This window comes from Melospiza georgiana, chromosome Z (genome assembly GCF_028018845.1).
Source record: "Melospiza georgiana isolate bMelGeo1 chromosome Z, bMelGeo1.pri, whole genome shotgun sequence".
Taxonomy (NCBI): Eukaryota; Metazoa; Chordata; class Aves; order Passeriformes; family Passerellidae; genus Melospiza; species Melospiza georgiana.
Window position 1 is genome coordinate 70,744,831 of NC_080465.1, and position 26,263 is coordinate 70,771,093.

Genomic DNA, 26,263 nt, shown 5'->3' on the forward strand with positions numbered 1-26,263 from the left:
AGAGATATGTTACTAGTAAAAATGCAGAAAAACCCTACATACAGGTAAATTTCTACGGCTTTCTTAGGCATCAAGAAAGCAGATTCTCACAGTACTAAAGCTCTCTGTGTGAGAGAATTCTGCTTTCCTAAAGCATGATCAAATGGTAGTTTGTTTCTGTGTAGCAGATGCTTGCTGACCTGTTCTCCCTGTCCATCTGGGACTTTTGAACTGAAGCTTTCTACAACAGTAACCAATTTCCTTGACTTGTTTAGAAGCTGTCTGTCTTGCAAGAAATTGATAATATATTTTCTGTTATTGTTATTTCTTTTAGTGTAAAAGGAGATCTCGGTACTTACGATCACTGTTGTCTTTAAAGGCCATACTTTTAAAACAAGTTCAAAGTCAGAGTTCTATCTTTTCCACCATTCCGAGATTCCTGGAGGAGGACACAACAGAAATGAACGAGAAAACCATGGATTTACTGGTACTTAATAGCATTTTTCCACTTACTGTGAAATTATGTACGTTTAAGGTATTCTAAATGGTAATAACTGTGGGGATTTAAAAAAAAAAATAACAGATTTATTTATCTTAACTAGTGTTTTAAAATCATTCAGTATTCTCATTTTCTTTGTAGACATGAGGAATATGCTTATTTTCTCAAACTGGTACTTGATTTTTATTTTTATTTTTAAACAAGTCATTCCTTTCAGCATGTGTTCACTTTTTGAAGAATATCTGACAATATACATATATATCAGTTTGTGGTGTTTCAATACATAGTATGGTTTGTGTTGGAGGACACCTTAAGGATTATCCAGTTCCAGCCCCCTGATAGAGTCAGGAGCACCTTTCATTAGAGCAGGCTGCTCAAAGCCCCTTTCAACCTTGTCTTGGACATTTCATGCATAAGGCAGCCACTGTTTCTCTGGGCAACCCATTCCAGAGTCTCAGCACTTTCACAGTAAAGAATTTCTGCCTAATATCTAAGCCTGCCCTCTCTCAGTTTAAAACCAGTGTCCCTTATCCTATCACTATGTGTCCATGTCAAAAATCTCCTTGTCTCTTGTTGCCTCCTTTATGTAGTGAAAGGTGCTATAAGGTCTCCCTGGAAACAAAATACTTTAGCTTCACTTTATAATAAAATGTAACATTAGCTGTTAGATGTACTGTGGCTGTAGACTATTTTAATAACAGTCTTATTCTTAATAAATACGATACTTATCTTTATCCTGCGTTTTTAGAGGATTCTTTAATCAGTTCCAAAACCGTTTTGTCTTTTGCAAGAGTTGCCCTGTGATCATAGTTACTGAACAGCCTTTCCCAACTTCATTTCGTGCTTTTGAGTTTTGGTTTGTTCTTTGAAGCTTTGGAGCTTTTCTTGAATGACTTTTATATCTTACAGGAATCTGGCAAAATCTCTGTCTTGTACTTTAGGTTAATGAAGCATGGAGTTTCACTTTCTGGTATAAAATATGCTGCTGGACTGGCATTATAATTTTGTTGTTAGGTAATTTAATTTGTCTGCCCAGCTGTTTTGCAAATAATACTTAATTTGAGATTGAGATGAAACTGCAGTTTATTAGGTGTACTAGCATTTAAGCAAGGTAATTAAGCATAAAAACTTCATTTAAGAGACTGACTAAATGCTGATTCTTTGCAATCTATATGTGCTCTCTCTCTCTCTGTCTCTCTCTCAGTAAACTTGAATTAAGCTGTTGATTTTTTGCTTGTCTAATTTAGGACCTTGAAGAAGAATCAGACAATGAAAAGCAGTTTTACAGTACCACTTCCAGCTTCTATAACCAAAGAATCTATTCATCTGTTGGTAAAGCTGATGAAGGCTGCTTAGAATTTGCATCGATGTTTGATACCATCCATGCAGAAGATGATATTGAAGAGAAAGATAAATCATCATTGGAACTATATTCCATTCAGAAAAACCTCCTTGGTGCATGGCAGATAGGGATTTCAAAAAATATGGAAGAGAAGGATGCATTGCTGAATGATACAGTGAACTGCATGATCCATTTTTTCAGCATTGTTCAGTTTGTGAAATGTACTTTGCTAAACCAGGATACATCTTTAAACAAGTCTGTGAAGAGTACTCAATGGATGCATTTTGTCCTGAAATATTTTCAGCAGTGTTTGACTGTCTTGCACTGGCATTCAAGAGCCAGTGTGACTGGGCATGTGGCAAAGCTGACATTAGAAACTTTAAAACTGATGTTTATACAGCAACCAGATCAATTGTTCTCAAAAAACCTTCTGGCATGCTTCTGTCTTTTGAAAATGGTTTCTCACATCCTAAGCAGAGTATGTGTACTACAGTATGAGAATTTTTTTGCCTCTCCTGACGGTAATACTCTTGTGGAACTTGACTCTCTCACAGTGCCTGTTTTCTTAGTTCTTGATGACAATACTTCTCAGCAGTTTAGCTCACTGAAATCTCTACTTAGAGAATGTCCTCAAGTAAACCATGATGCAAAAACAGAAAAAAGGTATGAATAAGCTTTGCATGGGGAAAAAAATTGTAAATTAAAACCAGGTGATCAGGCCCAGCCATCACAGGTTTATGAAAGGCAGGTCCTGTGTGACCAGCCTGGTCTTCTGTGACAGGTGACCTACTTGATGGATGGGGAGGGGGCTGTGGGTGTTGTGGATATTGTCTACCTGGACTTTAGTAAAACCTTTGACATAGGCTTCCACAATTTTCTCCTGGAGAAATTGACTGCTCATGTCTTGGATAAAAGCACTCTTTGCTGTGTTGAAATAAATTAATGGCTGATGGCTGGGCCTAGGAAGTGGTGATGAATGGAGTTACATCCAGCTGCAGCCAGTTGCTGTGGTGTTCCCAAAGGCTCAGTATTGGGGCCATCCCTGATTAATATCTTTATCAATAATCAGAGTGAGGGGATCAAGAGCACCTTCAGTCAGTTCACAAATAACACTCAGATGGTGGGAGTGTTGATCTGCTGGAGGGCTGAAGGGCTCTGCAGGAGGATCTGGACTGGCTGCATTAACAGTCTGAAGCCAGTGGTGTGAGGTTCAAGTACCAGGTCCTGCCCTTGGGTCACAACAGCCTTGTGCAGCACCACAGGCTGGGGTAGAGTAGCTGGAAAGCTGCCCAGCAGAAAAGGACCTGGGGATGTATGTTGACAGCAGCTGCACGTGAGCCAGTGTATGCCCAGATGGCCGAAAAGGCCAGTGGAATCCTGGCAGCAGGACCAGAGAAGTGACAGCTGTTCTGTACCTGGCGCTGGTGAGGCAGCGCACCAAGTCCAGCCCCAGGCCCTGCAGTATCTGAAAGGGTTGTCAAGCATTGGACCAGGCTGCCTGGGGAAGTGGGCTGAGTCTCCATTCCTGTAGGTATTTAAAAGACATGTAGCTGTGGTGTTTAGGGACATGGTTTAAAAGTGGGATAGGCAGTGTTAATGGTTGGAGACAATGATCCTAAGGGCGTTTTTGAGCCTATGTGGTTCTGTATGATGGAACAAAAATTGTATGAGTTAAATTATAATAAAATATCCATTTGATTTTTTTGCTGCCTTTTACTCCATGGAAGGGCATGATAAACAAAGCATGCAGATTAAGGCTCAGACCTATATTTGAATATAGTTTGGTTATGGTGACTAAACTATAACTGCAAACCAGTTTGGAGATAACTGATGAGTTGACAGCTGACACCAGGCCTTGGCAGTGCAGCATCAATCCAGATATTAAACTTTAGATGTTTTAACTGTCTCTTGTGTGTTTCACTCTTTCCTAGTTGCAAACTATCTGGGGTAAGAGTCTGCTCATATGCAGTATGTCAGTGATGTCAATTTAGTCAGCAAAGTTTATATTCGTTATGGATGTGGTGTCTCAGAGCAATAAGAAAAACCCATTTGTAGAAACTAATTGACTTAAACTGTCAGAGCTATTTCTTCCCCCACATAAACTTGACTGAAGTGTGCTGTCCAACTTTAGGGAAAGTATACTGTTGTCCCTGGAGTATTTTTATTCCGCAAAACTCCAGTGAATCAAAGAGTGCTGTTCACATGAGCAGGCTTCTGCTTTCCAGAGATTTAGAACTGAAGTAGCATTGTAACTCACAAATTATTTACTACTACAGTAAAAGGTATTTCTTCAATAATCCTTAAATATAGTACTATGTTCACTGCAAATCTCTTATGTAAGTTTCAGTTGTCTCAGAGAAGATAATCCATATTTTGGATTAACTGTGCTCCATGTGCTGAGCACTGTGCATTTGACTGTGTTAATTATGAACCCAGTTCAAGATACAGATGTGTTGCAGTTTTATGCAAGCTTTTTCAAGTCTCTAGCAATGTGTATTTGCTCGTATTGTTAAACTTACTGAGTTTAATATCTGAGCTGGTACATCTAATAGGACTGTGCTAGGCAACAGGGACTAATATATATTCTGCATATAAACCATATTCTGCAATCTTGTTTTTTATTTTTTGCTTTTCTGTGTTATGCTTTAATTGTTTTTTAATCAGTCTTGTTTACAAAGATACTCATACCTGTTCTGAGGTTTCTTTGTCTGAGATTATTTCATTTCCCCATCGTTTAGCTAGCAAAAGGATTTATTTGGACGGTGTTTAGTTCTTAAGGTAGATTGCTGTGCTTAAGAAAATTCAGAAGAAATAATGGTTTTTTAGTCAAAAATGAGGCAAAAAGTGCTTCATTTTTTTGCCTCATCCAAATCAAGAAAGTGGTTGATATAATTTATTTTTGGGTGCATAATGCAAAATAAAAGAACATAAGAAATTGATGTAGGCAACTTTGTTAACTCTTGCTTAATCTCATAATATTGTACTTCTTGAATTACAGGTTGACTGTACTATGGCGATTATTGTATAAGAAAGTGGTTTGGTATCAGGTGCAGCTAAAAAGAAAAGTGAGCAAGAATGCAGAAGAGGTTTCTGTTGTCTCATTGCTTTTAAGTCATATACAAGCAACCATCCAGTCTTCAGGAGTGAAATTAGAACAACATCTGAGGATTAATTCTGTATCTGGTTAGTAAAAATGTTAATTGAAAATTAGGAAAATTAGGTCCAACTCAACAATCGGTAACTGACTACCAGATTTTTAAAAAGTGATCATTTGGACTTCTCTTAAATTCTTATCATTAATTCTGTCTTAAATACTTAATGTCCTGGTATGTCTGTAGATTGCATTATAATTTTTAGAGTTTGTTAAGCTAAATAAAAAGACTGAATTTACTCTGGTTTGCTTTTAGCCATGTCCTAAAGAACCTGAATGGAAGATTTTAATTTTCATCTCCTGTGTTGTTTCTTCTGAAGTAAATGGGCATCACAATGTGTCCCTTACTGGATTTCTGTGTTGATTGTTCACTCTATGTGATCATTGTGGACATGATCATGTTGTATTCTTAAATGTAGTCAGCTTCAACTAAACATCTTAGTGTAACCTAAGGTGCTTGGTAATCTAAGCATATTTATTTTCCAAACAGTATACAGTTGTAGCCTCATTTCTTACACTTTACTGTCCTATGTTCTACCTTCCTTTTGACTTCTACATTACTAAGCCCAGCTTCCCATTTATGTCTCCCTTTACAATTCTGTTCCCTTGCCATGTTCTTGATCTCTCTCCCTTAAATGACAATTCTAACTCCAATTCCTACAGTACTCCATACAATAAATTAGCTCCTCCTGGAGGAGAGCTCATACGTTACTTGTCCTGGCAAGGAGTGTTCAAGGTCATCTTCTCTCAGATGCTCAAAACTTAGACTTAACTGTGAGAATAGAAGTTTTCTGGGGGCTAACATATTTTGTTCTGCTTTCAGTAAATGTCTGATGCTGAAAGAAGAGTGTATTTTTAAATATAAAAGTAAAGCTTTTAATTTGTTAATATGTGACTTTTATAGGTGAGGAGCAGTTCCTTTTAGGCTCATACAGAGAATCTCTGGACATTTGGAAAAGATCTCTTTGTGAACTCAAGACAAATGGTAAGGGATAAAATCTTTGAGGGTGGAGGGGGTAAGCTGTATAATCATTTTACATTTGTGACTCTGTTTGCTCTTCAGAAAGAGGGGGTGAGATGCATAAAGGGTGCATATTTGTAATTAAGATGGGATGAATAGAAACCAGTCAAAACTTAAGTCTGGTTGCTCTCTGAGAAAATTCTATGCATTTCCATTTTAATACCAGAACTTTTTTTGCAATTATTAAGTACTTGGTATAGGAAAGCTCTAGATAAATTTGTGAGCAAGAAAGAGACAAAGAAAAACTGATGAAGAAAAATCAGTTCCTTTAGTAGCTGTAAAATTAAAAGAATTAGTGTTTAGAGAGTAAAAAATAAAATTTAAATCAGGAGTTTTTGTAAGAGTTGATTTGAAACAGATGTACCAGAGTTTCTTTTCCAGGCATCATGAGAAAATTTTCTCCTGGTTGTTAGAATAGAGAATACTTCATTGAGGAAAAAATTCAGAATATTGGAGGCTTGGTGGGTGTCTAAGCAACTCCACTGTGGTTCAGGCACTCTTTCTTTGAAGGCTAGACTTCCTTAAGCTCTCCTGTCTTTTTCTGTGTCTTAACACTTATGCATAGTATTGCTTTCAAAACTGCCATATCTCTAGAAATACAAATGTTGTGGATGAGCATTAACTTACTAGGGACATAGAGGCTGTATAGAACGATCATATCCTAAAGTAGCTGCTCCTTATTTCTACTGGTCAAAGTGTATAGTTTATGTTGATGTGTTTCTGGAGAGAAAAGAAACAGTGCTTTCATGTGCTACATCTCTTTTTGTGTTTATTTTTTCTCTTCCACTTGGACTTGTACCTTTTTTTAATCTTTTAATGCAGGAGGAAAAAGAGCATGTTTTCTTCAGTGTAGATACTATCTTGCAATATTGTTTTGTCACCTGTATCAATATAACCTGTGTGAAGCTCAGGGACTCTGTGATCATCTGGTAAGAGAGATTCTAAGGCGATCACAGCTCTCCACAAGTCAGATGGAAGAATTTTCTGGTATGTTTACATTGCCTAAAAGTGTGATAAGGTATGTTGACACTGTTTGAAGAAACTAGTGTCTGATTTCTGTGCCCTCACATGCATACCTGATAGATTTTGACACTTTTCACTGTACACAGTTTTCAGTGACTTTTTCTGATCCTCAAATGATATTTCAGCTGCACTTGTTGGAATATGTGTTTAGACAACTCTCATTGTCTACTAGTCACCTGCTAAATATTTTTAGATTCAAATAATCTCAAAGAAGGCATTTGAATAAGAAAAATAAGGGGGAAATTCTGTGGTTTGATTTTTTAAAATAATAATAAATAATATAATACTATTTATTATAATAATATATTATAACATGTTGTTATATTAATAATATATAATATAATAATATAATTTATTATTATTATTATTATTATTACACAACGTGAAGAAACAGCAGATTCTAGTTTGGTCACCAGTCCTAATTTCACAGTGGGATGTTTTTGCAGATGCTTGTAAATTTTTTTTTTCAAAGTCTGAATCTAAGTGAAATCTGAATTTCTAAGTTTGAAGAAACTTTTTTTTTTTACTCAGTTCAGGTCTAAATTTAGATGCTAAAGGTTCATCTCCGATCATTAAAAACTTAGTAGAAAAGTCTTGTAATATTAGTATAATGCGTAATTAGTGTAAAAGATTAAGCTCTGTAAGTTCTGAAAGTTTGTCAAAGAATTATGTAAGTTTGCTTGTTTTAAATAAATATTTTATAACCTGTGATTAAATAATTTTAGCATTCATATTTAAATAATTCTTATCGTAATGTTTTAATTTGATTTTTCTTTCTTTTAGATATCAAGTATTTTCAGCATGAACTATGGATGGTAACCAGCATTCATACTGACACTGCCATGGCTGTGATTCGGTCCATGGCACGTTTCATGGCTGCTTATTTCACAAAGCAGCTGCTCTATATCTTTCCTCCCCACAATGTTGACATCCTTCATCCACTTCACATCAAACAAGGTATTTCCTATACAAGCTGTTCTAGTTGCTTAAATCTTAAATTTTTTTTCACGTGTATCAATGATGTCTGTTATGCTTTAACTTGATCAAGTTAGCTTTTCAGTGGGGTAGGAGACAGAAAAATCTAAGGATGTCTCAAAAAAAATGTAGCCGATATAATTTTTGTTCCAACAGATAGGATCATTTAGGTTGGAAGATACCTGTAAGATCATTGTGTCCAGCCATTAACATTGCCATCCCACCACTAAACCATGACCCTAAATACCACAGCTTCACATCTTTAAAATACCTACAGGAATGGAGACTCAACCCACTTTCCTGGGCAGCCAGGTCCAGTGCTTGACAAACCTTGTAGAGAAGCTGTTTTACCTGATATCCAGTCTAAACCTCCCCTGGCATAACTTGAAGCCATTTCCTCTTCTGTCACTTGACACTTGGGAGAAAAGATGGATCCCAACCTGACTACAGCTTGCCTGCCTTCAAGGAGTTGTAGAGTGATAAAGTCTCCTCTGAGCCTCCTCTTCTCCAGGCTGAACATCCCCAGCTCCCTCAGTTGCTTCTCATAAGACTTGTGCTCCAGACCCTTCCCCAGCCTTGTTGCCCTACTCTGGACATGCTCCAGCGCCTCAGTGTCTTTCTTGTACTGAAGGGCCCAAAACTGACCCCAGCATCCAAGCTGACCTCACCAGTGCTGACTACAGAGGGACAATCACTACCCAAGCCCTACTGGTCACACTATTCCTGATACATGCCAGGATGCCCTTGGCCTCCTTGGCCATCTGGACACACAGTGGCTCATGTTCACTTCTGTCAAGCAACATGCCCCGGTCCTTTTCCACTGGACAGCTTTCCAGGCACTCTTCCCCCAGCATGTAGTGTGGGCAGGGGTGGTTGTGATCCAAGTGCAGGACCTGACACGTGGTCTTGTTAAGTATTATACAGTTGTCAATCCAGAACCCTCTGCAGAGCCTTCCTGCACCCTGTCGTAGAAGGAGATCAGGCTGGTCAAGCAGGACCTGCCTTTTTCAAATCCCTGCTGGCTGGGCCTGATCATGGTTGTCCTGTATGTGTCTCATGATGGCTCTCAAGGTGATCCATGACTTTCCTCTGCCTCACAGTTAGGCTGACAGGTCTGTAGCTCTCCAGACCCTTCTTCCAGCTCTTCCTCTCGATGGGTGACCCTTGTGCCAACCTCTGGTCAGCTGTACCTCCCCGGTGAGCCAGGGCTGTGGGCAATGATGGAAGCTGGCCCAGTGGGTATTTCCTCCAGCTCCCTCAGTGGATCCCATCCAGCCCAAAAGGAGTGTGCATGTCTAAGTGGTGTATCAGGTTGTTGACCATTTTCCCTTGGACTGGGGTCTTAATTCTGTTCCCCATTTCTGTCTTCCAGCTCAGAGGGCTTGTTACTCAGAAAACTGGTTTTACTGTTAAAGAATGAGGAAGGGAAGGCATTAAGTCCCTCAGTCTTTTTATCATCCTTTGTCACAATTTTGCCTAAAGATCTGGCTCTGACTGGCTGTTATCCCCCAAAAGTGGGATAACAGCAGTGCTGAAGAAGTACTTGAACCTGTGATCTGGTGTGACACCAGCTGAAGAGCCAGAGGAAAACATTTTTTGCTTATCTGACAGTCAAAGTCTTGGAATCCAAATCCAAATGCTTCAGACACCATATTGTCAAAGCAAAAGGGAATGCCAAGTTGCTTGGCATTGAATCCAGTAGTACTTGTTAGTTTAAGTACTGCTTCTCAGCTTATTTGTGAGAATTACTATTTATCACAGTGAGTGGTTTCAAAGAGATTGCATTTAAAGATTTCCTTTGTTAGGAAATTTTTATTTTCAGAGCTACTTTTTCAAACGTTTGTGAGAACAAAGAATTGTTTGGAAGCGTTTTAAGTACCCTACCAGTAAGTTGATATTATAATGCCACATATTTTTTTACAATAGTAACTTACTTTTATTGATTAGGTTTTCTGTAGTGTATTTGAATACATTGAGTCTTTTTAATGTTTCTGTACTACAGCATGCCCTGGTACCTACTTCATTCTTCATGGTCTCTTGAATGCTTTATTTGGACAGCTTTCAAGATAAAACCTACAAAATAAAACCTTGATTTTAATACTTGATTAGGCAAAGATCAATGTACATGGTGAGACAATTAGTGTAAAATTACATTGTGCAAGTTGGATTAGTGTGAATAATTACTTAATCTCCTCTAAGTATTGCCATGGTCCAAGCAAAACAGAAGCTGTGAGAGAAGCAAATGACTTCTTAGAGTTCATGTTGATCAGCATCTCTCCAGGAGAACCAGGAAGCAAAACCTTGAAAAACAAATCTAAATCTGAACAAAAAAGGAGATAGTAAATTTGTCTGAAGTTTGTATCTATATACTATCTTAAAATCAAAGAATCACTGAATATTATGTACTGTTCTTTCTCAACAATGCATTTTAACTTTCAATCTTCTGCAATAAGCACAGTGTGTGCAAACAATATGGGTGCACTAGTAAAACTCTAGGAATTTCCATTTATCTCATGTGTTCCCTGTGGTATAACCTATGGGTATAAAGAATATTTGCAAATGATCCGTCAGTGTGATAAAGTCTTTAAGGTGAAAAAACCCAATCCCACGAGTTTTGCACTTGCTTTTATATCCAACATTATGAAGCAGGAAAATAGCCTATTCTGAACACACTCTTATACCATGGCATGAGCTGCATCTGCTGCTGCAGATGCACTTCCATAGTATACCTCTAATAAAAGTAAATTAATAATAAAAGAAGTTGTACACTGTAACTAATCCACAAGCAATGTGAGCAAATGAATCCTAGATTATTCATCTGATAGCATGAGGATTTATGTAAACTTTAATATGTGCCTTTCATGTCACAGACTTACCTCCTCGCGTCATTCCACTGCAACACTGTTTGGTTACCAGAGCTGTCAGGGACCAGAAGCTTTCATCTGTGTGGACAGCTGAATATGCTCTTGATTTGTTCTTTATTGGTGGACTTATTCCAGAGGCTGTGTGGCTAGCACAGACACTTGGGGACTGGAAGCTGTCTGTGTCAGTTGGTTTGGCCTACCAGCTGTATTGTGAGAACTCCGAGGAGCTCTCAAGGTAAACCTGCAATTGAAATTAGTATACTATTTTTTGTTACATAGTTATTTCCGTGAAGTTTATTGTGACAAGCTGTATATATAGCCTCAGAAGTTCATATTCTGAGACTCCTACTAGGTGTAGAACTTAAGATGTTATGGTTAGTTATTTTGGCATAGATACTAGTTTAACAGACCTTCATTGGATTATGTATGAAAATGACTTTGTTATTGATGAGCAGTTTCTTGTTATACTTTCAGAATGAAAAAACCAGAGTGTCACCTGCCATTGAGCTTATTACCAATGCAGACTTTTCAGGAAAAGTTACAATCTTTGTTAGGACAGCCAGTAACTTCTGAAACATCAGGACATATTAAATACAAGAAGTTCACAGGTACTTCAAATGAAAACTAATTGTGGTTATTTTTCCATGGTATTTGACTATGTATACAGTGTTATACACTGTCTGAGAAAGAAACAATTGCTTTGTCTTCTCCAGTGTGTGTATTACTGTTATAATATACTCAAGCCCTTTAATTTCATGAGGGTGTGTGTTTTGGCTTTGATCATTCCAGAAATGAAATAAATTATCACTCTTGTCTTCTCATTTCTATTGTCCAAACCTTTATTTGACCATATTTGATATTAACTTATTTGGAAGAAAACGGAATCTTCATTCCAATAAATAAACAAAAGAATTTCTGTGTTAATATGTATGGGAAGTATCATCACACTTGAAATTAGCTATAATAAGAGGTTTCATTTTGCTTTTTCCTTTCTGATAAAGTGAATCCCCAGGTCCAGCAGCTAGCAGGGCTAAGAATGTATTCCCAGTAGGCACATATACAGCCTCCATGTAGGACTGGTCACCTACAGACAAGCTCACCACTCACAGAGGCAGCACCAACAGTCCTACCATCTTTCCCTCTCCTGTTGGTCAGGGTTAAGATTGGCACATAGTACAGTGTGTGTCACTCCAGTAGCTAGGCCATTGGCAAGACCATTAGCTGAGTAGATGGCCAGCTAACACAGTTGCTTAGTGTCACAGGTAGCTTATGTCTGTGTATGTAAGCCCCCAAAGCCCCAGCCCCTCTCTGCTTTCTGGTGCTCAGAACTAACTCACAATATACCCACTCACAAACACCCTCTTCCCCCACACACATACACTGTCCATGCACCCCCACAGCAGCTGGCCTGGGGAATACAGTCCTGGCAGTATACAGGATCCAGCAGGAGTTGGTCTGGGCTCCTCAGCCTGTCCAGGTGCCTGATCTTTAGAGACACACACATACCAATGTACACACTGTATTTCTGGCATGTGGTCATGGCTCCCTTGGTCTCCCCTTGTCTTGCCCTTAGAGACATGAAGACACAAAAGCAGGTCTCTCACTTGTCTCTGTTGGCCAGGTCTTCACTGGACCCTGCAGATACTGTGCGCTCCTAGCTTAATTCTTAACTGCTGAAATTCACAGTTAGCTAGGTCAACCTGACCTTATTTATATTCTACAGAAAGTTTACTGGCACAATCTCTATATTTTATTCTCTTTTTGTCTGAAAGCATTTTAAGTTCTTGTCAGTGGATGGACCTACTTACTGATAAAAGAGTTGCTTTAGTCATTATTAATAATGTACCTGTTTATGCCTTTTTGTCATGAATGATCTGCCAGAATGTTGTGTCAAGCAAATGCCTGGCTAAAAAGTTCTGTTGTCTACCTAGAAAGGCAATAGGTGTCATGATAATGGGGCAAAACTTAAAATTAATAATTGAATACTAGTTTTTAATGCATGAGATCTTATCTTAAAGCAAGTAGATGAGGTCAGTCATTGTAATATATGAATGCAAATTCAGAGAACATAACCTCATGATGTCAGAATGAAGATCCATGTAGTGACTCAATTAGTTTATTGGTTTCTGGGCTTCGTATTTTATAGATCCTATTGAAGAGGAAGATGCAGATGTTCTTTACAGTTCAATACAGGAACTACTGAAAGCAGCTGTTATGGCAGATGTTGATATTCTCTCAGAGACATTTCAGCTTTTGATGGATTCTGCCAAGGATCTTTGCAGAAAGTTTTATGGTTTGGTTCCAGCTGGGCTCTGTCTTCCAGCACCACCATTGTACTGTCCTCAACCAGCTTCTCTCAGTGAAGTAAGTCTGTTTCTAGTGTGTTTATTTGACAGTATTTATGAATAATGAGCTTTATTCTGGTTCTTTGGAGCTCATTTTTCTGTTTTCTTCCATGTCTGCTCATTTACCTAAGTAGCACAGCAGTGATGAGAAAGTATATGTGCCTCTGTGTTTTCCATAAATGATCTATGCTATAAACAAGATGGGATTAGGATCAGCAACAACATTTAGTTATACATCTTTTCTAATTCTGAGCTTTGTTTGTCTTTGCATTTTCAGGAAGACAACGATGACATTCTTTTAAAAACAGAGAAAGAAGTCCGTCAGAAAGTGTCAGGAGTTCTTCAGCGAATTATCTTGCTCTTCCGGGCTGCTCATTGTTCTTGCTCTGCAGCACAGTGGTACATTACACAACTCAAGTGGGCAAGAAAAGTTATGCAGAAAGTAAACATTTAACTTTCTATTTTTAACTTGATTATCAGTTGTAAATATTACTGATAAGTTTGCAGCTGCAGAAGCATTCAGTCTCACCTTGGCTTTGATGTCATGTTTTGTAAATGTCATCTTCTAGTTTTACATTTCATTTTTATAGGAAACCAGAACTTAAAGATATAGGATATCTAAATCATAAAGTGTTTCCTTTTGGATGTCTTTCTATAGCTACTTGGTAACATACAAATTAATTTATTTTCCATTAAAAGAAAAAAGCAGACTTTAATTGGGAGTTATAGGTGTTAGCTGGAAAGATGCTCCAAATCATTTAGGGTTGAATAATAACAGAGAATGTAAGGCTCATTTCAGGTAAAGGGATCATCTTAGCGCACAGAACTTGTAAGATCTCATTTTACCTTTGTGCAATTTGTTTGCACAGAAACAAATTCAGAATAAATTGATTAAAAGTTTCTGTGTACAGTCAGTCTTTTCTTAGGTCATTGTAACATAGCTACTTAAACATGAAGAGAGTGTTTATGGCTCTTTCTTCCTTCCTGCAACCTACCTGTATCAGCATTAATGCAGTGATTGAGATCAGGAACTAATCTGACTGAAAAGTATTTACTTCTGTTTGCATGGTCACATGCCTCATGTTGGCATGGAGAGCTGCTCAGACATTCCAACTGAAACTGGAGGCAAAGCCAGTCGGCCTTGGTGACAGCAACCTGGACTGTGTTCAATCAGTCTGGTTGCTTGATTGTGGTCTTAGTTCTTATACTTTGTGTTACTCTTGTATTCATGGTAATCATGAGTACCATTCAAACAAAAACATTCTTTGTGCCATAGTTCATATTAAACATATCCCTTTAAATGAATTTTCAGAGTAGTGATTTGAAGAAAATCAAAAGCAAGCTTCAGGCAGTTTTACTGATCTTGGCAGTATTCTAATAACTGAGAGGCTGTGCATCTAGTAGTGATACATGTAAAGTGTTAACTGATTTTTATTTCCATTTTGATTGTTTATTTACGTGTTGTTGTAGATTCGAATGAAAGGTTCTCTTCCTTTGCTGAGTCCATTCCCAGAGACTTTGCTTTGTTACTGCAATTTCCGCACTGCTCTCTATGGATCTACATCTTCTGGACCCCATCAGTTTGATGACGTTACCTGTAAAATTTTAGGTCTGTATGCAATAACATGAAATAATTTAGGGCTGGAGAAAAGAACACTAGTGAAAATCCACAGCTGGTATATTAGGTTGAATTAGTATATTGCAATGTGTCAGGAACACATTTCATTTCCAGCTTTTATGTTAGCTACTGAAACTCTTAGTCTAAAATGTGCTGTTCTGGATTGGGTGTGGGGGGTTGTGTTACAGACCTGATAGATGTGAAAGAACATGAACACTAAGTGGGACTAAGGAGCTGTAGCTCCAAAACAATACTAAAAAATGTCAGGCTACTCTATTTAATTTATTTAAATAGAATATCATCATATTGCATTTTTGTATTGTAGGTTGGTTCAGAGAGTTCTGTGCATTATGTTGGATGTTACATGTTCGTGAAAAATTATCTGACAACTGTAGGCGGTTCCAAACTGCAAGGGAAAATATTAACAATATCAAGGTAATTGTATTACTAATACAGTAGAGTTACATCTTAATTGCATGAAGCTATGAGAAGAATTCTGAAGATCTGCTGTATATTTCAGTGAGAGCTTCTGTTTGCTTAACAGAACCAAATGAGCACAGTGCTTGTAGTTTGAATTACATATTTGATGCTATGGAGCAGAGTGCTGTGCCTGTGATCTCCATCTTCCTGACAATATTTTTGTTAGGCTTTTGCTTGGTATTTGAGTCAGAAGAGCTGCCAGGAAAGCAATAGCTTCTACACTTGTTGACCTAAGAATTTACTTTCTGGCTTTTTTTTTCCCTGTTAGGTCAAAGTATTTTGAGAATTTCCTGAATAATACATACTTAATACACCAAAAATAGGGCTTATGGTGTGTTAAATATACATGATTATCTGAAAGAGTAATGAAAAAAATTAAAATTTGATAATGTTTTCTCTACTTATACCTTCTAATTCGTGTCAGAGGTCCAGGTAGAAAAAGAAAGAAACTACTAATGTATTTGTCATGTATTCTGTAGCAAGCTCAAAGTTTTTCTTCACCCAAAAAACCCAAGTTTCAGATAGACAGGATGGCTCTGTTTCAAATGGTGGATTATTCTGATTTTTCTGTACTTTGTCTGACAGTGACAAATGAGATAGAAAATTCTTTTAAAAATAAATCAGTCCATCTTAAAAATCTCTTGCAAGGCTTAATTATCTTGCTCACAAGAAAGTATTTATGATCACTGAAGTCAAAGTAGAATAACTTACTTCACATTTAGGCAGATCCTCAGGTTTTACTTGTGACAGTAAACAAACTCTTCAGCTGTCTGCTAATGGAATTATTTCCTAAGCTGATTTTAAAAAAGCCCTTTTTTTCTCTCTCTCTTATTTTTTTAACATACATTATGATCCATTACAACATTGATCTGTTTCCTGCCCTCATATACTGCTCTGCTTGCAGACGAGTTAGAGATTTCTATTTTTAAGAAGCATTACAATTTGAAATGTACGAATCATTTTCCTGAAATACATTGTTCATAGTAATTAATGTTTCTGGCCATTTCTTTAGGATCCGAATAAGAATGGATATGATGCCTACACAGTTGAGCATTGTCTGAATGCAGTGGAGTGGGCTTGTCGATTGCTTCCTTTCTGCAGATTCATGAATGTTGAAGAATTAGTTCAGGATGTAATTTTAAGTCTGCTTGGAGAATTGCCACCAGTAAAAAAGGTAGAAGACCTTAAAACTAGAATAAAAGCAATAGAGATTATCACAAATATTTCTCCTCCTTGGAAAACCTACTAGTTAGATTTTCTCATGGTGTAAGTTACATGTGATAAGACACGATAGCTACTGGAAAAGATGCTTTCTTTTTTTGTGTAGGTGGCAGAGATTTTTGTAAAAGCATTTCCTAATCCTGAAGATGTAAGAGTTCCACTTAGAGATAAATATAATGGACTTCAGCAGAGGCTCAGACACAGTACTGTTAAAGGTAATGTTCATCATTCTTCTGGAAATTTTCAACAAGCTTTGTTTTTTATCCTAGTTATTAGCTTGTGACAAAAATTAGTAATTTTTGTCATACCCCATGCAAAACAATTGTTGTTATTTTCAGCTGGAAAACTTGGAGTTTTGTCACAAAGTCTGTGTTTTCTTTCTGATACATATGATTTCTGTACCATTCACAGGGTATCATGGTTTTCAAAATGTTGACGTTTCTTCACTTTATCACAGTTTCTTGTTGAATTTATAAATGGCTCTAATTTATGATTTTAATTGAAATCTAATTCATGTCTCAATTTGAAACTAAATTAAAACTGAAAATTAAGACTGAAAATTTGGTTTTCTTTCTTTCAGAAGGTCCTGAAAGTGAAGAAATGATGTCTGTTATACAAACTGCTGAAGAAGTGAGGAAGAAGGCCTTGAGACGTGTAGTAAAGAATATAGGCCCTATTGAAGTAAATATTTGGGAGCCAGTAGAAGAGGCAGCATCAAATGATGAGGAGCACTGTTATGACAGATTCTCATTAGGCACTAGTCTAAGCACAAGCACACTTACTGATGTTGGGAATCCTCAGGTATATAGTGATGCAGACAAAGCAGACACACTTTCTGATGCTTTGTTTACTGAAGAAACAAGACCTCAAACACCTTCATTCCCAAGGTATGAGAAAATTGCAGCAGAAGGCTTTTGATTTAAATTGGGGGGGGGGTGGAGTTGTTTCCCACTGATTAAGTAATCTCTTCACCAAACGGGTTAATTGTCACTATGGATGATTTATCAAGTGAAGAATTACAGTTTTCCCAAACTGTAGAACTGCCAGTATTATATGAGTCAGTATGTGACTAAAAAATTATTGAAGTGTAAATTACTATCAGCTATGTCTACATTCATATATGTTGCTGCCTAGTTTCTGTCTGTGGATTTTGAATTTTATTAACTTGCCACCTATACATTGTACTAATGTAAATTTAGGGGTTTTTAACTTCAGTGGAAGATAAGGAACTAATGTTGCATGTAATTATTTTTAAAATGGATTTGAGTACTTACAGTTCTTATGTCTATTGTTTTACAGGGAAAATGAACTCCAACAACAAAGGGAAATAGGTAACAAAAATACCACACAGAAGATAAAAGCTCCTAACTGTAAAACAAAACATAAAGACAAAATGTGTAGGAGAGACAGGCTTAATCAACATAATTTGCCTGTAGTTGGTGCGTGGGAATTTGAACGTGATGATGATGAGTATGTTAGATTTTTAGAACTCTTTTTGAGTTATGTCCTTGAGAGAGACCTGATAAAGTACAGTGACCTTGGAATTCCATTTCTCACTAGCTTTTCTGGGCTGCTTCGAGAGCATGAGTTGAACTCTCTCTTTTTTGATGTTCACACAACACTAAAACGTCGACAAAACAAAACTAGAAGTCAAAATGTCTTTAGAGCAGGGTCTTGCTATACTGTCATCCTGGCATCCTGTGATCCTGGAAAAGTATCTGCCTATAATGAAAACAAAAATATTTTGGAAAAACCAACAATTGTACAGAGTGTTGGGCAGACCACAGAACCTTCTCTGTGTAACCTAAAAGAAGGACTTAAAGAAGGCTTATTTGGTTTAAAATACAAATCGATATACAGAGCTGAGACTGACAATCAAGGAGTCAATGTTGCACAAGCAAGCCAGACCTTTCATAACCAGACTTCCTCTACCATGCAAACTCGGGCAATTCCTAAATATGTTTACAAAAGTCTTGATGTAGTTGGTATTGTACCAGCAGAAGAACTGCCTATAGATTTGATGGACAAATTGAGCAATATTTCAAAATTGCTGGAGTGGATGATCAGATGGTCTGATAAAAGACTGCTCCGTGGATCCAATAAACAAGATTCCTTAGAAGAGACTCTCCCAATGATACATCTGAAAACATCATCGGCAGCTGTCCTTACATCTTTTTGGTTGTTAGAACAGTTATATGGATACAGATCCCAAACAAGGAGCATAAAATGTAAGGTAAGAAAAAGAATGGGACAAGTGTTAGTGGAGTGGGAGAGTGAGTTATGCCAATAGGGAAAAATCACATATGTGTTTTACCTTATAGTTCTGTTCTCAGTAAAACACGGAATATTGACTAATAGCCTTTCTTTTAAGAATTGCTAGGAAAAGGGAAAAAATCCAGAAATACTGAAATTCTGTCAGGAGAAATACTTGAGTTGGAGATGAAAGTTGTATTTGGAAGTTCAAAATATAGGTCATTTATCCAGACACCATATTTTTTGCACAAATTCGTCTAAGTTTGACCACTGTGTCTGGTTTTAGACATCATCTTTGAAAAAACGTACTTCTAGAGATAGAACATGGCAAAGCAAGACAAAGAATGAAGAAATAGACCTCTTGCAAGAGTTTAGGTTCATTTGTGTTTGAGTGCAGATACAGTGTGACTGGAGTATTTTAAATGGTTAAAAACCAGTGAAAAATGACTAGCACTGTTACAGAGGTTGGGAGTATATGTGTGGATAAGAAAGAGGAGATTTGCCAGAGGAGTCTGGTACATAGTGCTTTAGTTTATCCTTCAGAGACAACTGGATCATGTAGCTTCTTTAATTAACAATACATAGAGTCAGAGAATACATGAAAGGTTTTGAGGAAAGAAGGTTGGGATTTAGGTTGAGAAGGCTGTTCTCCAGTTTCAAAAGGGATTTTTTTCCTACTTTTGGTTTGTATTTTCTGGTTTTTTTGATAAGTATTTTATTTAAAAATTACAAATCTTGTGCATGCATCTAACCACAAAGTTATGTATCTCTTTTTGCCTTTCAAACTGTTTTCAGTGGAAATTTGAGAGTTCTGTATTGTCTGGATGAGGCCAAATCTTACTGTTTATATTTATCTTGATTGTATTGTCATGTAGTGTCTTTGACAATTCATACTCAGTTGACACTGAGAAACCTTTCTTATATTTCCTTTGGATAATTCAGAGGACCATTGCTTCAGTTAATGCAAAAAGGGGACAAACGCATGTTTCTGTAAATCCAGGATTTCTTGGCTCTATAATAAAGAAAAGGATATGAATTAAGTATAATCATTCTATATGAAAGCATTGTGATTTTTTAAAAGTACCTGGTATTTTTTTTAACTAGTGAATTTCAATTATTGTTATTTTTATTAATAGCATCCAGAGGATCAATATCTGAAAGAAATTGCATCTCTATCAGAAGCCCAGTCTAGAACAGAGGAAGAAAGTAGTATGGATGAAGGCTCTTCCACAGTGGCCAATTCTCCTCTTGATGTCCAGATTGTACAAATCTATGATAATCTTTGTGAAAGTGATTTGAGGTAAGTTTTTTTTAACCTAAGAACTCTAGTTGGTCATAATTCCTCTACTGAGCAGCATGAAGAGATCTACTGTTATATATGTATTATATACATATTTATATTTATGTACTATATACATGTTTAATTTTGTGCAAAAAGTCAAACTTGGGCGTATTGGTTACAGGTGCATGAAACAAATTAAATATTCTCCATCAGCACATGTACATAAGGTAGTTGTTGCATAGTAAGTGAATTGTAGATGGTTGTTTATAAGCTTAGTGATGTGGAAATAGAATCTAGATTTCCAAGATAACAGGTGTCATGGTTTTCTCAAAGAATTCAGATAACTTCCTCTCTCTTCAGTGTAATTTTCTTTGATTTGAAATGAGTGGTTCACAATGTTTGTTTATTTTCCTCTGGATCTGTAATCTAGCTATGTTCATACGCCTGCATGTCAGAAAAATAGATGGAAAAAGCAGTAAATATTTTTTTGTTAATATCTTGCACTGTCTTGAAGATAAAGAATCCTTAATGTGAATTCCTCTCTGGCATTTCATCTTATATTGCAATAAGAAAAAAGATTGACCTCTAGTATAAGAATATATATAGAGAGTGAGTTATATAGATCTCTAGTATTCTGAAAATAATCTCAAGTATTTTGAGACATGATTGTATGTCTTGTCTGGCCATTTCCTGTTTTTTTCAATAAACAAAGTTCCTGTGAGGAGAGAAATGTAGCCTTAACCAGATGAATTTAAAGACATAGCCCAATTTGTCTGGAAACACATGTCTGAAAGAGTGTACCATTAATGGCACTAAAATATCATAGCTATGCAAAAAAAAATTAAACTTGTTTTAAGTTGTAGTGAGAGAGAAAACCTAAATGAATATTGGTTTTATCACAACAGTGTTTATTTTACAGTTAGGCCCTAGCCTGCAGTACAAAAGGAACAGTATACTTGAAGGGAGCCAGATACTAATGTTGTTAATTATGTTTCCTAATCTTTATTACCAGAATGTCTACAAAGTCAAAATATTTTTATAAGAAGAAAAATAATCAGGGAAATAATTCTGTGCCTCATATAACTGAAGACCTGAATGAAGTGGAACCGTTTGTTCAGCAGGAGTTGGATGTAACGTCAGAACAAGGTTTGTTTTAATGGTATATCCTTTTATTATGGTCTGACATATAAAGCAGTAGGAGTTTTGCATGAATACGATTTTATATTCCTCTGTTTATTTAGTAAAAAAATGCAAATGTCTTCATTGTTGTATTAGAATTATTTTATCCAGTTTATATTATAACTAGATTATATAAAATTGTTTTATTAAGACTTTCTGATTGCTTTTTCACTATGTCACTTTTTTCTATAGAGATAGAAAAATGTATGTTAACATGTTCTATTCTCTCATATATTTTCACTCTGGAAATATTCACACAACTGTGCAAAACACTTTGCAAATTTTAAGAGCTGAGTATGTGTAAGTTACCATATTTGTACACTTTACATAAGCTGGGGATTTTTTTACCTCTCTCTTTGGGTGCGTGCATCAACACCAGTAAGAACACAAATTTTAAATTTGCAGGAGCAACTCTGAACTCCATACTAGGGAAGAAGTGGATCGATATGACCTGCTGTCAGAAATCACGTAACAGTACTATAATCTATGTAGTTTTCTAATTTTTTAGAGTAATTGTGTTTATATTGTAGAATTCTTTGAGGAGCCGTATGAAACTTCAAAGAGCTCCAGTAGCTCTGTCAAGATCAGACCTGTAGAACATCAAAGAGAACAGGCAAGTTGTCATACAATCATCAGAGATCATAGAAGCATTTGAGTTTGGAAGGGACCTTAAAGATCATCTCATTCCAAACCCCTGGCCATTGGCAGGGACACCTTTCATTAGACCGGATTATCCAGGACCCCATCCAACCTGGTCTTGAACACTTTCATGGGTGGGACACCCACAGCTTCTCTGGGTAACCTGTTCCAGTGCCTCATCTGCTCACAGTAAAGAATTACTTCCTAAAATTTAATCTAAACCCACCCTTTTTCAGTCTGAAGTAATTCACCCCTCGCCTGTGCTCTTCTAAATGGTCCATCTCCAACTTTCCCATAGGCTCCTTTAGGTACTGACAGACTGCTCTAAAGTCTCCCCAGAGCTTTCTGGTCTTTATGCTGAACAACCCCAACTCTGACAGCCTTTCCTCATGGGACAGGTGCTCCAGGCCCCTGAACACCCTTTGTTCTGGACTTGCTTTAGCAGGTTCATGTCTTTTTATACTGAGGGACACAGAGCTGAACACAGTGTTCCAGTGAGTCTTCTGAGGACAGAATAGAGGGGAGAATTGCCTCCATCAATATGCTAGCCATGCTGCTCTGCATGCAGCACAGGATATGTTTGGCTTGAACAGTCTCTCAATATTCCTCACCCTGTACTTGTTTCAACCCTCTGTAGGCTTCATTTCTGTGTTTGACTTTGTGTGAGAACTCCTTGTTCATCCATGCAAGCCTCCTGGCATTTTTGCCTAACTTCCTCTTCATTGGGATGCATCTCTCCTGAGGTTGGAGGAGGTGGTTCCTGAATATTAATCAGCTTTCTTGTGCCCCTCTTCTTTCCAGGATGCAATCCCATGGGACTGTACCAAGCAGATACCTGAAGAAGACGAAGTCTGTTCTCCTGAAGTGAAGGTCAGTGAGCTTACTGTGTGCCCTCCTCACTGCCCTGAGGACCTCAAACTTCACCATTTCGTGGTTGCTGGAACTAAGGCTGTCCCTGAGCTTCACATTGCCCATCAGCTCCTCCTCGTTAGTCAGAAGGAGGTTCACCATAGTACCTCTGCTCACTGGAGAGGATGTCTGTCACATGTGGAAGGAAGTTATCATTAATGCCTTTCAGAACCTCCAGAATTGCCTCTGCCATGCTGTTTTGCCCCTCCAGCAGATACTGGGATGGTTGAAGTTCCCTGTGAGGATCAGGGTTTGCAAACATGAGATTGTTCCTATCTGCATATAAAGGACCTCATCTGCTCCTAGCTGGGCAGCCACTGATCTGAGCTCCACTGTAATGCCACCTGTCCCTGCCCTCCCTGTAAACCTGAGCCACAAACTCTTCGTCAAATCCTCATCCAACCGCAGGCAGATCTCCAGGCACTGCAGCTAGTCACTGACATAGAGAATAATACCCACTCCTCATCTCCCCTGCCTGTGCTTCCTAAAGAAAGAGCCTGCATCCATCCATTCCAACACTCCAGTCATGTGAGCCGTCACACCAAATCTGCAATGCCAGTGACATTGTACCTGGCAGACATACACGTCCAACTTTTTTTATTCCCCGTGCTATATATGCTTGCATAGAGGCCCCTGATGAAGCTGGGTTACTGGCAGGAGTAGTCGTAATTCTTTTGTGCAGCTCTTCAGGTGCTCTATTGGCAAGCAGCTCCTCTCTGGGCATCCCTTTCTGACTCCCTCAGAAAATTGCCCCTCCCCTGACAACTTTAGTTTAAAGGCCTCTTCCCCCTTCTCCAAGACTATGACTGAAGGTGCTCTTCCCCTTCTCTGATTGATGAACAGCCCTCAGCAGACCAGGTTCTCAAAGCCAGTCCCATGGCTGAAGGAGCCATACCCCTGGCTGTGGCCCCAGTCCTGTAGCCATTTGTTGATTCACCGGATTGAAACTGTTTCAAACCCCTTCCTTTTTCCTGAGAGGATTGATTGAGCACTCCAGAGCCCTCGCTCCCTTCTTAACCTCCTCATGGATGTGTCACTGGCACACATGTGAAACAACAGCAGCGGGTAATAGTGGGCTGTACAGGCCTTGGTTGTCTCTCAGAGACATCCCTGACAGGAGCCCCAGGGAAACAGCGCCTCCAAGAGAGTGTGTCAGGTTGGCAAATGAATGCCTCGTTACTTCTCAGAAGAGAGTTACCTCCTACTACCACCCGTCAACTTTCCTTAGTTGTGCTGGTTGTAACACAGAGAGCAGAACTGGCTGCCTTACTCAGCTCCAGCATTTCTCCTGATGTGACAGGATATTATATGGAAGCATTTGAGTTGTTTTGAATGCTGTTTTCAAAGTATCCTGAATTCATCAATGTATTTGTGAACTTAAGGGCTAAATTTTTTAGGGTTGGTGAATCTTCTTTCTTGCCTTATAATAAAATTAGCAATTAAAACGTAGTAAAGTGAGATCTGCTCTAAGCACTTTTGAAAATGTGTGTATGCTTTCATATATGTATACATAGTAGATGTATTATGTATACATAAAATTGAATTGATTTTTTTAAAAAATACATCAAGATCTTTATTTTGCTTCTGTCTAAAAACTCAGTCTGGATTTATAAATAAGTCTACTTTTTCCATGCATCATTTTTGGTCATAGGTATCTTTTCTTTGAAAGTGGCTGAGGGCAGGGCTGCTATGATATGTATTGTGGTCTCCAGTTTTTTCAATGCATTTTACTATAGTGAATCTATGGCATGTACAAGATCCTACATTTGTTTCATTTTCTTGTTTTGTAGATAGTTTGTGTATATGTAATGGGGTTGTTTCCACATTTTCATCTTTACTAGGGAGTCTGAGGTTAGCAAAATATATATCCAGGGTACTACACGAATATGAATTTGGAACTAAAATCTCATAATAATGAGATTGTTATAAGAAAGAAAGATTCTCAGGTAAATTGTTATATCTCTTTGTTGCTGATCTGTAACCATCCTCTGATAACTATGTAATTTTGATTATCTTTAGTCAAACTTTTGTAATTGGATAATTAATCAAAAATACATTTGCCATAGGCTTAAAAACTTGTATTTTATTGAAGCATGAGAGATCAAAAAATTTGTAAGTCTAGATCTTTTCATGTTTTTATATTCAGCAGGCTGCCATTTCAGCTGTAGATAGTGCTCAAGAAGATCCAAACGTGGAGGAAACAAAGAAAGAAAAGGCTAAACAGAATACGTAAGTGACTTGATTTTTTTAAACTGTTTTAAGTCTTTTAACTTTGCTTAAAAATCTAAAACAGTTTTGTTAATGATTGTATCCAGTGGTGTCTCAGGTTTCTGCTGTTGCTTATAGCAACAAAGCCATAGTTTCAAACAGTTTCAGTCATCTCCTATTTCATGTACAGGCATTTCAAATATATGAAGGGCTGGGTTGATGAATCATTATTTTAATAATGTTCTAATAAAACAAGCACAGTTTGTGGGAAGGTGTATTTTATCCAGGAGAAATACAGACTATAACTGGAAAAATAGAAAATCTTATTACGATAGCATATAAATAAGTGTCCCTATGTATACATAACATTTGTGAAAGACTTTAAAATTACTTTTAGAAAGACTTGAAATCCTCTGCTTTTTAAAATTACATGTTTTTGTTTTAACTGAATGTAAGATGCCTGTCAAGAATTTATTATGGCATTGTTTTTTCTCTTCTAGAGATGCAGATTATAGTGATGTTAACTGTATTAGTTAAATTGGATTTTCTCTTCCCTTGTCTACTAGAATCAACCTTTTCTTTGTCTGCTGTCTTGAATAGCTGGAACTTTTTCAGTGCTTTTGTTTGAGTCAGTTTCTGATTGCTAAGGGAGACAAAACGTCAATGCCAGTATTTGCCAGCTCTGATTGCAGTGTAATGCAATAATTGAAGCAATGCAGATCTTTTCATGTTTTGATCAGGTGGCTTTCAGGTACTTTATCTGATACTAATTAAAATACTTTTTCAGGAGGTTATGTGTATATTTATACACATACATGTATATAAAATGGAAACAGCATAAAAAATCATTGTAGTATTTGCAACACTATTTCTTCTCTCTTTATAGTATGACTGAGGTTGTTACTAGCACCCTTTCCCACTCATTTTCTTTAAAACAAGATGCAGAAGTTCCTAGGTAAGAAAAACCTATGCTGCTTTATGTAATAAAACAATATTTCTGATTTGAAGTAATGTGGTGTTTAGTTTTGACTGCAAAATTTGCAAGTAGAGTGTATTGTACCTACAGACTAAGTAGCTGCCAGATTTCAAGAGACGTGATAGTTTTGTTTTCTGGTTCTGGACAGAATTCATTATATAATATTACTATAGAAGATATTTGATTATATAGAACGCCTGAACAATAACATTTTAAACTTATATACATTTTAATTAAAATTATTTAAATGCAGCTATCCTATGGCAACAGATAGATTTACATAAATATATACTAAATAA

General features: G+C 37.2%; 1 protein-coding gene across 1 annotated transcript in view; it reads left to right on the forward strand.

The window, feature by feature from the left end:
- CPLANE1 (ciliogenesis and planar polarity effector complex subunit 1) overlaps positions 1-26,263 on the forward strand; it is a 60,191-nt gene that overhangs the window by 8,563 nt on the left and 25,365 nt on the right. The window contains exons 11-32 of the mRNA XM_058043983.1: positions 314-466; positions 1,726-2,483; positions 4,819-5,003; positions 5,876-5,956; positions 6,815-6,979; positions 7,799-7,972; positions 10,861-11,089; positions 11,329-11,462; positions 13,001-13,218; positions 13,477-13,641; positions 14,670-14,808; positions 15,143-15,252; positions 16,310-16,471; positions 16,625-16,733; positions 17,099-17,405; positions 17,818-18,751; positions 19,908-20,071; positions 21,066-21,199; positions 21,763-21,845; positions 22,673-22,741; positions 24,927-25,009; positions 25,875-25,943. Coding sequence (XP_057899966.1) covers positions 314-466; positions 1,726-2,483; positions 4,819-5,003; positions 5,876-5,956; positions 6,815-6,979; positions 7,799-7,972; positions 10,861-11,089; positions 11,329-11,462; positions 13,001-13,218; positions 13,477-13,641; positions 14,670-14,808; positions 15,143-15,252; positions 16,310-16,471; positions 16,625-16,733; positions 17,099-17,405; positions 17,818-18,751; positions 19,908-20,071; positions 21,066-21,199; positions 21,763-21,845; positions 22,673-22,741; positions 24,927-25,009; positions 25,875-25,943 — 4,625 coding nt within the window. The remainder of the gene's footprint in view (positions 1-313; positions 467-1,725; positions 2,484-4,818; positions 5,004-5,875; positions 5,957-6,814; positions 6,980-7,798; positions 7,973-10,860; positions 11,090-11,328; positions 11,463-13,000; positions 13,219-13,476; positions 13,642-14,669; positions 14,809-15,142; positions 15,253-16,309; positions 16,472-16,624; positions 16,734-17,098; positions 17,406-17,817; positions 18,752-19,907; positions 20,072-21,065; positions 21,200-21,762; positions 21,846-22,672; positions 22,742-24,926; positions 25,010-25,874; positions 25,944-26,263) is intronic.